At 33.6% G+C, this 16094-nt stretch overlaps 3 protein-coding genes and 1 pseudogene across 3 annotated transcripts; 3 read left to right on the top strand and 1 right to left on the bottom strand.

Annotated features, from left to right (window-relative positions):
• The first annotated feature begins 25 nt into the window (after positions 1-25).
• LOC104815140 (cytochrome P450 71B12-like) lies at positions 26-2593 on the top strand. The gene is made up of 3 exons (XM_010543458.1): positions 26-31; positions 991-1725; positions 1810-2593. Exons 1-3 carry the CDS (start codon positions 26-28, stop codon positions 2422-2424), a joined length of 1356 nt encoding a protein of 451 aa, XP_010541760.1. The 3' UTR covers positions 2425-2593.
• Positions 2594-5069: 2476 nt separating this feature from the next.
• On the top strand, positions 5070-7430 carry LOC104815139 (annotated as a pseudogene).
• Positions 7431-9918: 2488 nt separating this feature from the next.
• LOC104815000 (cytochrome P450 71B12-like) lies at positions 9919-11818 on the top strand. Its single transcript, XM_010543278.1, has 3 exons — positions 9919-10000; positions 10100-10964; positions 11065-11818. Exons 2-3 carry the CDS (start codon positions 10101-10103, stop codon positions 11677-11679), a joined length of 1479 nt encoding a protein of 492 aa, XP_010541580.1. The 5' UTR covers positions 9919-10000; position 10100; the 3' UTR covers positions 11680-11818.
• A 34-nt stretch (positions 11819-11852) lies between these two features.
• LOC104815001 (deSI-like protein At4g17486) lies at positions 11853-15295 on the bottom strand. The gene is made up of 4 exons (XM_010543279.1): positions 14038-15295; positions 13250-13303; positions 12858-13118; positions 11853-12321 (listed from the first exon to the last, which is right to left on the bottom strand). Exons 1-4 carry the CDS (start codon positions 14171-14173, stop codon positions 12047-12049), a joined length of 726 nt encoding a protein of 241 aa, XP_010541581.1. The 5' UTR covers positions 14174-15295; the 3' UTR covers positions 11853-12046.
• Between the last annotated feature and the right edge of the window lie 799 nt (positions 15296-16094).

Here is a 16094-nt window from a genome sequence, read left to right as displayed (position 1 = left end):
AATGAATATGGATTTTTGTTTCTAAATGGATGTAATAAGTATAGGTAGGTAACTATGTTTTTAGTCAATTAAAACTCTAAATTCAACAGATTATTAATTTATTGAATTAAATGTATCTATTACAAAATATTTAAAACTGATTAAAAAAACATGATAAAAAATGTTCATACGTTTCTTTATATTTTATTGAATAATTTATTGAGTTAGATAGAACAAAAAAACAAATGATGTATCCATAAATTCAAACATGGCTGAATTATTAATTAAAATATTTTTCAAGACTGACCGAGTTGTTTTTTAAGTACTTTTAAGTGTTATTTAATGTGGAAAATAAATTAAATAGCAAGTTGTCATTAATTTTTCTACTCTAATAATATAGAATACATTTTAATTTAAAAATACAAATTAAAATTTACATTAAAAATCAATTATATAAATAGTTAAATCTTAAAAAATTTATATGAAAATTTTAAAAAATATTTAAATTGTAAGTATAAAATTTTAATAATCAAATATCAAAATCCGTAATCATTCAAATTTTCCAGCTAAAAAACAAGTACAAATATATATCATTTGAAAAAATCATATAAAAATACAAAAAATAAGTATAGTTATGTCTATTTTAATCTCTATTTGATTTAGTAAACTATAAATTAGTTTGGATTAAAATAATAAAATCTACGACATATTGAACTAACTATGGGTTGATATGATTCCATTAATCTTTTTGGTTCAGTTTTATGTTTAATTTAGATTAAATATCAAATGATTCAAAACAGTTTGTAAAATTTTATAGAATTTTATACTAAAAATTATGATTATTATAACTGAAAAACAACAATTAGTTTTAAAATTACACATTTTTATCAAAATTCAGTGTAATATATACTAAATATTAATAGTTTCTGTTTTCGAATTTTAATTAACATATTTGCTTTTAATTGTACATGAAAAGTGTGAAGTATAATGTAAACATTTTTTATTTGTTAGTTGACCATATTATTGTCGAAAAAATACGGCCCTCTCATGTATCTAAAGCTCGGAAATGTGCCTACGGTCGTGGCATCGACGCCAGAGACCGCGAAAGAAATCTTGAAAACGTACGACGTAGATTGTTGTTCTCGGCCTTATCTGGCTTGCCCCGGTAAACTCTCTTACCTTTCCAACGATCTCGCATTTTCTGATCCCTACAACGAATACTGGAGAGAACTACGAAAGATGAGTATGTTCGAACTCTATAGCTCGAAAAGGGTTCAATCATTCCAACATACAAGAGACGAAGAAGTCAGCTCGTTCATTGACTTTGTCAAGCAATCGGGTTTATCAGGAAGTCCGGTTAACTTAAACCGGAAGTTAATGAGTCTCTCAGCCAACATGATTTCTCGGGTCGGGTTCGGGATGAATTTTAGAGGGAGCAAACTCGAGGAAAAGTATGAAGAAGCTGTTCTTGAATCCATGAAGGTGATGGGGAGCTTTGCCGCGACAGATTTCTTCCCGTATATCGGTAGGATCATCGATATGTTTACGGGATTACACGGAAGGTGTGAAAAGATTTCTCGTGAACTCGACGAGTTTTACGAGCAAGCGATCAAATACCATCAACAGCATGAGAACAAGAACGATCAAAAAGATTTCATCGGCCTTCTTCTTGCTATGGAGAGAGGAGAACTTGGCCTTGGTGGGAAGTTCCGGCTCACTAGAAACCATATCAAAGGGATCCTTATGGTAAGCCTTCCTTAATTTGTTAAAACCTTATAATATACACTATTATATTAAATGTAATTAATAGGCGTGCACGGGCAATTGTAGGATGTCCTTCTAGGCGGAATAGACACTTCCGCCCAAGCCGTGGCATGGACGATGACACATCTGATGACAAACCCTAGGGTTATGAGGAAGGTACAAACCGAACTCAGAGAACGCATCAAGAACAAGGACAACATCACCGAAGAAGGCATGAAAGATCTCGATTATTTGAAAATGGTGATCAAAGAGACGTTCAGAATCAATCCCGTTTTCCTTCTTCTTGCCCCGAGAGAGACGATGAACGATGTCAAGATCAACGGGTACAGCGTACCGAAGAAAACCCGGATCCAAGTGAACATATGGGCGATCCATCGCAATCCCGAGACATGGAAAGATCCAGAACGTTTCATCCCGGAAAGATTTGCTGAGGCCGATATGGATTACAAAGGTCAGAACTTCGAGCTGCTGCCCTTTGGAAGTGGGAGGAGGGTATGCCCCGGAATGGGGATGGGGATGGCTTTGGTACACTTGGCTCTTATGAACCTTCTTTACCGATTCGACTGGAAGCTTCCGGAAGGGACGAAGATCGAAGACGTGGACGTGGAGGAAATCTATGGCCTTACAGCTCGTAAGAAGGAACCACTTCAACTTGTCCCCATCGTAACTCAATGGACATGATCCGACGCTCGGCTTTCATCTCTCCGATCGGATGTAAAATAAATGGAGAATGTGTGTACGGCCAAGTTAGTGGTTTATATAGATGATTATCAAAAGCAAAACATGTATTAAGACTAAGGACCACATAATATTTGTACCCAAAAACCTCAAATATATAAATTAATAAATATATTTATACTCTGGAAAATAACCTAAACCGAATGTTAAACCAATAATTTCTAATGATAACTAAAGGATGATGATTACTAGGTTATTGAGTTTAATGGTTTTAACTCACCATTATTCATACACTCTATGTAACTTAAACTTGTTTTATAAGAACTTTGTAAAATCTATCTTCGAGGGACTAGTTCGGTTATTGATTTGGTTAAATTTATTTATTTATTTATTGTAAACTAGTTCAAATAAAATTAAAATAAAAAAGAGATAAAAAAAACTTTGTATTAATGGTTTTGAATCTCACCAACTTTAATAGGTTTTAGATGATTTGGTTTAGTTTTTTTTTTAATTCGTTTAAAATCAAACAAATTATTTTATCCCAACGATGAAATTATTATTTTAAAAATATTTTTGGTAGATTTAGATAATAGACCTCTGGTTTTCGTCATACAAAATTAATAAACTAAAACATTTGTTATGGTTTTTGTGGTCAAACGATATTTATTGTATAGGCTTTTACGATTGTTATGTTTCAATTCGTTCAGACTTGAATTAATTAACTTGTATCTGAGATAATGAACTGAATTAAATTGAACAAATAATATATTTTATTTAGTCTAGCCATTTATAATTCCAGTTTGGAGTATATACGAATTGATTTCCAATCTTAAATATTGGAATTTCAATAATATAATATTAAAACTAGTTTTAAAAAAATAATGATGGAAAAAATGTTGGGATGTCATATATATTACTAACCAAAACCATTTTCTATGTGCTTTTCATTTTCTTTACTCTAATAATGAAGTTAGTTATATTTTCCATTCACAGCCAAACAGATCTTTGACTTTAGGTGACGCGCATCATTTGAGAGATTTTTTTTTTCATGAAAAATATGTTTCAACTTGGAACGTCGTCGTTTAAAATCCCAAAATATTGTTTATTTATTGGATTTAATAAGCATAACCATGTAGCTGGGTGTTTGACCATAACACATATATAATTATGAAATATAAAACCAAACACACGGACTTTTTTTCGGGGTTGGACGACCGGTTCGGGCTAATCGGTTATGATTAATTTGGATTCGATTTGATTCAGTTTTATCCGTTTAAAATTGTAATTAAATAATAAAATGATGATTAAATTAGAAATATATATATATATATATGAGTGTGTATATATATAAATTGAGATGTAGAAACGATTTGATTATTCCAAATTTTGAGAATTCATAACCAAACAGTTATTAAATTTTATTCGGTTCTGATTCGGTTATTTTAGGTTTTGAAAAATTATAACCAATCGGTTATTCGATCCGGTTCAATTAATAACCGAAATAATTGAAAACAATCTATTAATATTGAATATTTTATTGAATTAGACATCCATATCCATAGGAGTTATCTCCACAAATTTCAACAATGAGAAAGTAGTTCTTTAAATTTTTTTTTTTTCGGATTTATTAAAAAACTATGCGTGGTGTCGATTTTTAGGAGAAATTTTTTTTAAAAAGTAAATGGTATACTAATACCCGGAATTAAAAAATAGCATACAAATATACAAATTTAAAATTTTTAAATAAATACAAAAACACTTTATGACTCTTAAATTCTTAACTTTTTGAAAATAACAAAATTAACTTTTAAATAACTCTAAAAAATATCATAAAATTAACAATTAATTTTTTAAACGATTTTCATAAACCATCATGATATAATAGTTTTTGAGAGTTGTTTAAAAATTAAGTTTTTAATGTAAAAATTTAAAAGAGTTTATTTATTTTTTAGAAATTTTTTAGTTCGTATATTTATCTAACATTTTTTATGAGTTCATATATTAATATGCAATTTTAAAAAAAAAATAAATAAAAGAAAAAACTATTTTTTAATAAATTTGTTTTCTAAGGAAAAAACAAAATAAATAGTTAGCAAATCAAATTATATAAAAAAAATACATTTCATAACTAATTTTGTGAAAATTGCAAAATATTTGAGAAAATATTGTGAATATATCAGTAAAGTTTAAACATTAAAAGATTTAATCTTCATTTTTAGTAAATTTACATAATCATCCATATTCAATTTCTATATATTCTCTCTGTTTAATTTTACATGATGTTTTAGGATAATTTTTTTGTTTCAAAATAAATAACGTCTTTAGATTTTTATGTATTTTTTATATTGTTTTCCAAATATCATTTATCAATAATAGTCAAATATTCTTGCACGTTTTAAGATAATAACTTTTTACAAACTAAATAAGATTATTTTGAACAAAATAATATTTTTTTTATTAATATATGTATTTCAAGGCAACATCGGAGCATTTAATAACTTGTTTTTTCTCATTTTTTTAATGGCGTTTAATTTGAATAATAATCTAAATTTTAAACATTTTTTCACTAGTAAGTGGACGTTAGTTCCCACTTCAAAATATTTTATAAATGGCCATCTTCGCCTCACAATTAGACACAATCCAACATATATCTTAAATATCTCTCCATTCTCTACGAGCAAAACAATTAAGCCACTAGGTAATATTTTCCTTGTCATCATCTCTCAATTTACTTAAGAACAATCTTTCATATTTATATATATATATATATATATATGGAAACTTTTTTAACTTAATCATTGTTATTGTAATTTTTAAATAGTATTCGTAAAATACAGAAAACGTTATAACATTAATTAGCAAGTGGCAAGTGGCAGCACTAGCTTTTTATCAAGCTATAAAAGTTACCCGTGGAAATATTTCGAGTTATTTTTTTTTTTTTTGTATACATTATTGTTTTATCCGAACTATATTCATTATTACAATTATGAAGGGAATACGAATTATATATAAATATGTATATAGAGATCCACTTTGATCAATATCATCCATTCGAATAGTTGGACGAACATACTTAGAGAAACCGCGTGCATAAAGCTCATTAGCACATTAGCATCCTGTCCTCTTAAAATTCCTTATATATATATATATATATATATATATTTAAATTATTAAATCGAAAGTGATCTAATTAGTTCTTATCACTATATCTATATATTTCGCAGTGATTTGATTAGATCTACATATACAATAATTTTATTAATATATAATTTGGTAAATTATACATTATTATTTTAAAGTAAATGTATTTTTCAAATTTCATATAGATTAATAATTTGAATCTGTTAACCATTCTTTTATAATCACATATGTATTTTACATATATCTATATCAAGAAAGGTTTTGAACAAATCAAGTCGATAATAAAAAAGAATGGAGTTTTTGGCTTTAGTTATTGTTTTTTAGTTTTTAACTTTTGGTTTTTTGTTTTTTTTTTGTTTTTTCATTTTTTATAAAGCTTGATTGATTAAAAATAATATTTTAATTTTTTATTTTTTAGATTTTATATTTAAAAATTATCAAAAAAGTATTTTTGATATTAATAATGGTATTTTTGTCTTTAGAATAATTTATATAAAACCAAATTAAAATTGATTTAAACAAAATTTAAGTTAATCTGGTTCGTTATTTTTTTGTATGTTTAATTAGATTTTCAATAATTTAAATTTAAATTAGATATGAAATTTATGACTTAAAAAATTACATGTGGATTTAAATGTAGAAAATTTAGAGGCAGACGAGTAAATACTTAAGATAATTAAGGAAGATAATATAATTTTTTTTTCTAGAAACACGTTTAAACTCAACTTTTATATATTAGATTTCGGAAATTTGTGTGTTCGAATGGAAAATATTGTAGTAGTTGTAGTAAACATGCATTAAGAAACATATGTTAAAATGCTATACGCAGTTGTCTTAATTGAATATCCTCTCTCTCAAATTCTTGCATTTTCAGGATCGCGAAAAATGAGTTCTTGGATCATCGTTCTGTTCACATTCTTCGGGTTCATTCTCGTCACGAAGAAGATGAAAAGAGGCAAGAGCTTTCCTCCCGGACCGACACGATTTCCCATCGTCGGAAATTTGCATCAGTCGAGGACGAGACCTCACCGTTCACTCTTCACGTTATTAGAGAATATTTAGAGAATATTTTCTATTAGTATTTGTTACATCGTTATAATAAATTTTTATATGTATTGGTGTTTATATTGGTGATTGTAATGGCGTGAGCATATGCCATTGTCTCTATAAGAAGAAGGATAATAGGAATAAAATACAAAAAAAAAAAAATTGCTTCCATTTATCTCTTTTTCTCAATTTTCGTATATATTCTATCTTTTACAGTTTTCTTTACATTTTTCAATGTAGTTTTTGATGTAGATCTCATGAAGTTAAAACACGCAATCCAAAAAATACAGTCCCCTCATGTATCTACGGTTGGGAAGTGTTCCGACAGTAGTGACCTCAACACCAGAAACAGCCAAAGAGTTTCTCAAAACGTACGACTCGGATTGTTGTCCACGTCCTAAATGACTTGCGCCGCTAGGCTCTCTTACAACTACAAAGATCTCATCTTGTCTCCGTACAGTGACTAATGGAGAGATCTAAATAAGATTAGTGTGTTCGAACTCTACAGTTCGAAAAGGATCAAATTGTTTCGGTACTTAAGAGAAGAAGAAATCGCCTCATTCATAGACTTTCTCTAGCAATCAGGTTTATCAGAAACTCCGGTCAACTTTAACCGGGAGTTGATGAGACTGTCAGCAAGTGTGACGTGTAGAGTCGATTTCGGTGTGAATCTTAGAGGGATCAATCTCGAGGAGATGTTCGAGGACGTGGTTTACCGAGCCGTGGAGGCAACAGATTTCTTCCCGTATTTCGATTGGATCATCGATAAACTCACGGGATTAGATCGATGCCAAGTGCGAAAGGGTTTTTCACGATCTTGACGTGTTTTACGAACAAGCGATCAAGTTTCATTTAGAACGTGAGAGCAAAGATGGTCAAGAAGATGTCATTTGTTTCTCAAGATGGAGAGGGAACAAGTCGGTTTGGGCGCATTCACGCTTACTCGAGACCACATCAAAGCAAACCTTATGGTAAAAAAAAAAAAACATCTATATATTTATTTCATATTATAGTTTAAGACAAAAACTGGAAAATGTCATTTTATGAACCTTGTGTTTCTATTAATTGCAGAACTTACTTTTGGACGGCTTACATGGATCTGGTTTTTACCGCTTTTGGTTCCGAGAGAGGCAATGAGGGATATGAAGATCAACGACTACGATATCCCGAAAAAAACCGAAATCCTTGTGAATACGTGGACGATCCATCAGAATCCCGATGTATAGAAAGATCCCGAACGTTTTATCCCCGAGAGATTTACCGGTAACAACAATGTCGATTACAAAGGCAAGAATGTCGAACTTTTGCCCTTCGGGAGTGGGAGGAGGATATGTCCCGGTTTAGGATTGGGTATGGCTTTGGTACAATTGACTCTTATGAACCTTCTTTACCGGTTCGATTGGAAGCTTCCAGAAGGATGAAGGGTCGGAGACGTTGATCTTGAAGAAACACATGGATTAGCGATTTCGAAGAAGGTACCGCTTGAACTTGTACCGGTCATGACCCGTTGGTCTGAACCAAAACCGGTTTGCCCCGGTTTATCGGATAAGCCTTTACCATCTTTACCTCGCACACGTGTACTGTTGAAAAGTCATCTCCATCTTCGTGTTGGTGATTGTAAACTAGACTCAAAACACTTGAAATAACAAGATATTTCGCTAATACGTTGGGGGTTTTAACCCTAATAACCCACTTGGATCGCAACAATTTCAGGGTACACCACCGAAAAAAAAAAAAAATTTGCAACCTTATTACGACTAATATATAACTAATATACAACTAAAATAAGAGTAGTTTATTAGTCGTAATAAGTTGTATATTAGTTATATATTAGTCGTAATAAGGTCGCAAATTTTTTTTTTTTTTTCGGTGGTGTACACTGAAATTGCTGCGACCCAAGTGGGTTATTTGAGTAATATTTCCAATACGTTGTTAGATTTTTTTTTTAAATGTAAATTAATGATTTTAAATAGATTTTTTAAATAAAAGGTAACAAATATTGGTAGGCTACATTGGCAAACCGATTTTTTAAACCAGTTTTAAAAATCGAATTGAAAATCGATTTCAAAAAAAAAGAAAAAAAAAAGATGGCATGTAAACTGATTTCAATTAAATCAATTTGCATATTTTAACCTAACCCTAAAAAATCCATAATCGATTTAATTGAAATCGGTTTGCATACCAATTTTCAAAATTTATTTAAAAAATCGGTGCTGACATGTCATCCACGTGGCGGTGAATGCCAAAATTTCTTTCCTTTTGGTTTGTTTGGACAGAGAGATCGATCAAATCCCATGTTCTGTATCGGAATCTGCTACAACATGTTTTTGCCGAATTTAAAATTGAGATATTTATTAATCACATTTTTTTTAATCTATATAAAATTTTATCATTCTTACAAAACATTGAATAAAGGGTAAGAAAAGAAAATCACTTCACGGCTCTTATCTACCGATAAACTACGTGATCCACTCAGTTCGCTGACATCTTTTTCTTTTTCTTTTTTTTAATTTTGGCAACGACGAAAAATATTTTAGTTTTCTTTTCTTTTTGAGTAATCAATTTTGTTTTGTTAACACAATCGTATGACGATATGTTTGTCGGCTGGATATAATATTTAAGATATTTGATTTTAAAACTTTAAAATCCAAAATCTATCACGAGATAAACTAATAGGTAAAAGGTATAAATTTTTTTTATAAAATGTTAGAAATATTTTAGTAATTTAAAAAATAAATAAATAATAATAATAATTTGTATTTTTTAATTCATATTATTAATTTTTTAAAATTAAAAAAATCTGAATTTGTATGTAATTCAGACATCAACTTTCGGATAATTTTTAGATCGAATCGGGTGATAATTCTATCCACCATCTGTTAATACTGGTACACATATGCATCTCTTTCGCCACAAATTCTATCGTCATTGCCTTTTTTCTCCCAAAAATTTTAATAATTCATCATTTTTTATAATTCATAATATACTGATCCTAAATCTTCAATGATCAAAATATTTTCCAAATTTGAATAGAGAAATTTAAAAACATATAAGAATATGATATATTTTAAAATTTTGAAGAAAACGGATAACATTCAAATTTTAGGAAAATAGATAAATTATCAAATTTTACAGTGAAGTAAAATAATTCGATTTTTTATTGATAAAAATCGAAATCGTAATAGACGAAGAAATCATGGGATTTCAAAAAAGTAGATTTTGTTAGATACGTGGAAAAAAAATAAAAGAAAAAATAAAGAGTAACACGCAACCATCGGCGCAAGTTAGCAACACGCTATAAATAATTGCAGTCTTTTTCTGCGTCTCTCTCAATCTCTCCCCCCTCATCTCCTTCTCCTCTATCTCACGAAACCTCTGCCACAAACCAAAGGTAAGGTTCTACTTGCAAAAGTTGATCCAGTGATACTATTATTAACATAGATTCATATTTTATAATCAATCAATATTATTGTCGGTGATTATGACACAGAATGATGAGTTCTTGGATCGTCGTTGCTTGCATCGTTTTCGCGTTTGTTCTCGTTATAAGAAAACGAAGAGATGCCAGGAACCTTCCTCCCGGGCCAAAGGGTCTTCCCGTCGTCGGAAATCTGCATCAATTGGGATCGCAACCCCACCGTTCGTTGTTCGAGTTGTCGAAAAAATACGGCCCTCTCATGTATCTAAAGCTCGGAAACGTGCCCACGGTCGTGGCATCGACGCCGGAGACCGCGAGAGAAATCTTGAAAACGTGCGACGTGGACTGTTGTTCTCGGCCTTATCTCGCTTGCCCCGAGAAGCTCTCCTACGACTTCAACGATCTCACGTTTTCCCCTTACAACGAATATTGGCGAGAGCTGCGAAAGATGAGTATGCTCGAACTCTATAGCTCGAAAAGGGTTCAGTCGTTTCGGCATGTAAGAGAGGAAGAGGTCAACTCGTTCATCGGCTTTGTCGAGCAATCGGGTTTGTCCGGAACTCCGGTTAACCTGAACCGGAAGTTAATGAGTCTCTCAGCGGGTGTGATGTGTCGGGTCGGGTTCGGGATGAACCTTAGAGGGAGCAAACTCGAGGAGAAGTACGGAGAAATCATTGTCGAAGCCATGCAAGTGATGGGGAGCTTTGCGGCTGCAGATTTCTTCCCGTATCTCGGTAGGATCGTGGATATTTTTACGGGATTACGCGGAAGATGCGGGAAGGTTTCTCGTGAACTCGACGAGTTTTACGAACAAGCGATCAAACACCATCAACAACACGAGAACAATTTCATCGGCTTGCTTCTCAAGATGGAGAGAGGAGAACTCGACCTTGGTAAGTTCCGGCTCACGAGAAACCACATCAAAGGAATCCTTATGGTAAGCTCTCTTTCGTTAAATCTCTGTAACATAAACTCTTGTACTGCAAGAGAATGAACCGATCGAAATATAACTGACGGGCATGTACCGGAATTCGTAGAATGTTCTTCTAGCTGGGGTGGACACTTCGGCTCAAGTCGTGGCATGGACGATGACACATTTGATAAAGAACCCCAGAGTTATGAAGAAGGTACAAACCGAACTCAGAGAACGCATCAAGGACAAGGACAACATCACCGAAGAGGACATGAGGGATCTCGATTATTTGAAAATGGTGATCAAAGAGACGTTCAGAATCAATCCCGTCGTGCTCCTTCTAGCCCCACGAGAAACGATGAACGATGTCAAGATCAACGGATACCACATACCGAAGAAAACCCGGATCCAAGTGAACATATGGGCGATCCATCGCAATCCCGAGATATGGAAAGATCCAGAATGTTTCATCCCGGAAAGATTTGCGGATGTCGATATGGACTACAAAGGTCAGAACTTCGAGCTGCTGCCCTTTGGGAGTGGGAGGAGGATATGCCCCGGAATAGGGATGGGTATGGCTTTGGTACACTTGGCTCTTATGAACCTTCTTTACCGATTCGACTGGAAGCTTCCGGAAGGAACGAAGATCGAAGACGTGGACGTAGAGGAAATCTATGGCCTTACAGCTCTTAAGAAGGAACCACTTCAACTTGTCCCCATCGTAACTCAGTGGACATGATTCGATCTGTCGTGAAATAGATTGCAACTGTGTGTTTTATTACAGGGCTTTCATTACTGTTCTTTTGAAGTTCTGCGGAAGTGAAAACGATGATCTTTGTACCGATTCTTGAATAAACTATATCAAATCTGGTGGATTCGATCGATATTGCAAGACCTTGGTTCAAGAAGACCTTGGTTCAAGAGGTATGTTTATAGATATTAGATCCTGCATTCTTGGACTCTACAACTAACCTACCCTTTGGCAGGATGACGAATCAGATCCAAGATTCGAATCCCGACAGAGACAACAGCTTTTTCGGGACCATTTTCTATATATTTCATAGTCTTAGAGAAAAGAAAAAAAGGGTATAAACTGGTGAGGCTGGCTAGAGCTGGATGCTAACGGTTGAAGCTATAGAGTCCGGAGCCAGAGATGGCGATGGAGGAAGGCACTCTCTTCTTCTTTCTTCTCTTCTGATTCGGTTCGATGAAGAACTTGAAGACGAAGAGGATGAAGAAGAAAGCGAAGGGTCGGGCGTAAATCTACTTGATCGGCTGCGGAGTTTCTTCTTTTCGGCTTCCGGGATTTTCTCCTCCGACCTCACTCCCCTCACCTTTGTTTCGTTCAAGCCTGCCGGGAGAACGCAGTTGCAGAACAAACCTATGGCAAAGACAAAACCGACAAAAAACGGGTAATTGCATTGGATAACAAAGTTTCAAACTTTATCAACAGTGGTGAGTGAATAACCAAAGGTTCAAACTTTGTTCTGATAAAAGGGCATTTAGTATCTTCCATAATCATGCATCAGAACGATTCAGTTCTTCGTCCGGATGAATTCAAGCCCGGAAAGTTACGAGCTTTCTGCAATATAAAATCGGAACCAAAGTTTTCTTGATCGTTCTGGCGCTCTGTTTCGCAGTTGTGGATCAAGCAACATTCTAACGGTTACTTATAGCAATGATACGGCAGATTTTCTTCATATTCCAGACTGGATTAAGTTGTACAAACAACTGTGCAATGTAATAATCCTAACGATTCGGATCAAATCCAAGAAACGTGAGAGATTTTTCACATCCTACCAAATTTTCGAGTTTGTCACTTCTCCCGGTTTCATGAGCAAAGGATCGTGCATATCGAAAACAAGGGCGGGCACCTAAAGAAAAACCGAGAAACACGAGAGATTCAGAGTACTTTACCGAGCCGAGCAAGACGGTTAACCCAGCTAGGGATAGGTTTTCCGGTCAGTCTAACGCACACATCGTTGCAGAAGTGGTTGCAGTTCTTCGTGATGAGATGGTAAGTGTTGCCGCAATACTCTTCGGCCAGTTTCTCCATGAAAGCATGAACTTCCTCGGGATCTAAGTCGGTTCTTCCGAGCTGCGAAAGATGAGTATGCTCGAACTCTATAGCTCGAAAAGGGTTCAGTCGTTTCGGCATGTAAGAGAGGAAGAGGTCAACTCGTTCATCGGCTTTGTCGAGCAATCGGGTTTGTCCGGAACTCCGGTTAACCTGAACCGGAAGTTAATGAGTCTCTCAGCGGGTGTGATGTGTCGGGTCGGGTTCGGGATGAACCTTAGAGGGAGCAAACTAATCCCCGTGGTTGAGCGCTCATGTGCCCCGAAACCATACTCAATGCCATGAACTGGAAAACAGCGGTGAAAAAACATAGATCAGAGCACGTGATAACAGCTGATTCATTCATGAGGACCATATTTCCATAATCTAAAAAGCAAATCAGGACTCAAACAAGACATGATTGGAAACTAGTTACTTTCAGTGAGGATCTGTATTTGCGAAATGAAGTGCATCGATAGAGACAGGTCAAATCCATGGTTGTAACCTTTAACTAAACTGATCAGGCGGTTTTGGTTATTACACAGACCGTCGCTATCATCGTGACAAATACACATTAACGGTCACAAAACAAGGACTGATACATTCTTAAAAAAATGTTTCTCAAATCTGAACATGTTGCTTTAGGGAGAAAAAAAAGTTGCAGGTTTCGGACCAAAGGAAGATGAAACAGGATCTATTCCTACAACGTCACAAAGTCTCTTCTTAACTTTCACATTCCCCTAGATAAATCCAGAATGTGAACGACGAAAACCCTCAAAGGAGCCAGCAAGATTCGGTGACAACTTCAATTCCCAGTTCGAAAGTTCCAAGCTTTTCCAGAGAATTTTTCTGGGAAACAAACAGTTTTACCCCCAAAGCCATATGCGGGCAACATTCACAGCACACGGGCAACATTTTCTCCTAACCATCAATAATTTTCCCAGAAAAGCTCGAACTTTTTTCTCGGTAACCGAACCCAACACACACCAGAACACACACAAATATATATATATATAGAGAGAGAGAGAGAGAAAGAGAGACCTTCAACTCCAGAGTGGTAGATTCCAAGGCCGAACCAGTAAGCGTAGCCATTAATGGTGGTCAAATCGTACACATTCAGATAAACCGGGACCGAACCGGCTTTCTTCTTCCGGGCCAACACCATTCTACACAACATCTTCTTCCGAACCAAAAAAAAATGGCCAAATTCAAAATCTTTTTTTTTTTTAATGAGATTCTCTGTGCCCCGAAGAACTCTTCTTCCTCTTTTTCTCTCGGTATAAGCGAAGCTTCTTCTATTCCTTCTTTCTTAAAAGCTACACATCGTCTTTTCAGCTCTCTGTCCTCTTTCGTTCCCTTTAACTAGGAATTATTTCCGTCGTACCCGAAATTATTGAAATCTCAGCTTTTGGCCCAAATATTTATGGTAATTAGTTCTGGCCCCAATTTGCTGACCACGACCACGACCAGTGTTTGGTCCTTTTCTCCATGAATTAACGAAAAATTATATAAAGATTCGGATATGTAAATCTTATTCATCAAATTTACTGCTGTATAAATCTTAGTAATTAGAGGGACGAGATCCAATACAATTGGTGAATTATGGGGGATTTTTAACAATCGATAATACAAGGGTAAAACCTTAAAATAATGCTACAAGCAGGGCAATAGCTAATTTCCCTTCACTTCAATTCCATTAATTAAAGCAAGTATATACTAATTAATTATAGTAAAAATAATAATCATAATACTCCTGTCCAGGCCTGGAGGGAAGGAATGATTTTCAGTATCCACAATCCCATAAATATAATATGGTAATTTAATATTTACCGGTCGATTTGGCTTTTAAATTTCTTGGTGAAGTTTGCAATAGTTATTAACCAAACCGAAATTAACCATCGGTATTACATAAATTGGACCAAATAAGCGACGAACCCGATTACAATCTTGCTTATTTTATTCAATGGATAAATAACAAATCTAATCAAAACCAATGGTTTACATTTGTACCGGTTCTGGTAGGTTAGCTAGATCGGTTAAGGAAAATGGTGTGCTTTAAACCGGTGAATGGCAAGTGCTGTAATATGGTAACTACAGGGAGGGTCTAAACGGTAGTTTACGACAAATAAATCCACATGCTAAAGCACGAGCCATGTCTCATCCCGTGTCTCGACATACGGATGAAGAAACCGATGTTTCTTTGTCGGAATTGATCATGAACTTCCGAGATAGTTATATTGACATGTTCAAATACACCCGATCATATATATACACACACATATATATAATCAATTGGTTCGGATGCTATTTTTATTAATAAAAATACTTATTTTTTAAATAAAATTTTCATATATTTTTTATTCGGTTTGTTTCGATTCAATTTCGATTTTTTTATTTAAAAAATATAACCATTCATTTTTTTATATCAAATTCATTTCTGATTATATGTTATTAATTAAATTGACTATTCCTATCTAAAATCGTTCATCAAAACAATTATTGAGTATAAGGAGAAAGATATTTTATTCTCAATATTATTTGTTCGGTTTAGAATCAGTAGAATGTGATTTTTTTCCATATATAAATTCTTCTACTATTATAATATTTTATAGATAAATCTCTGTTATTTCCAGGTTCATATTTATTTATGTGGATTTATATCAAAACTAATTTAATCAGAATCTTCACATAAAACTCTTTGTATAAAACTAAAGATGTAATAATTATGTTAGTTAGATTTCTAACATTAAGATAGCTAACTGTTGCTAGATGTTGATGGAGTTTGTTCTTATCACAAAATACGAATTTAAATACTTATATATATAGTATATTAAGTTATTAACAACTGTGATTAATGGTGATTACGTTACTGGTTTTTTAATTAAATAATTACAAATTAATCTCTTCGACAAGAGTTGAAAAAACGGCAATCGTTTTGCGGGCCACGTGTACGTTCCACCGGAGACAAATCATGGATTCCCCCTAGGAATCCAGATGGATATAGTGATGACTCTGTTTCTCCCGGAGGCTTTTAAGTTTTATTTCTTAGTGCAATGCTGATTCTGTGTTGACTCAGCGACTTAATGGTGTCCTCTTTA

The sequence above is a fragment of the Tarenaya hassleriana genome, unplaced genomic scaffold (genome assembly GCF_000463585.1).
Source record: "Tarenaya hassleriana unplaced genomic scaffold, ASM46358v1 Cleome22, whole genome shotgun sequence".
Lineage (NCBI taxonomy): Eukaryota > Viridiplantae > Streptophyta > Magnoliopsida > Brassicales > Cleomaceae > Tarenaya > Tarenaya hassleriana.
Note: the sequence above shows the minus strand (reverse complement) of the source record. Positions and strands in the feature narration are given on the sequence as shown.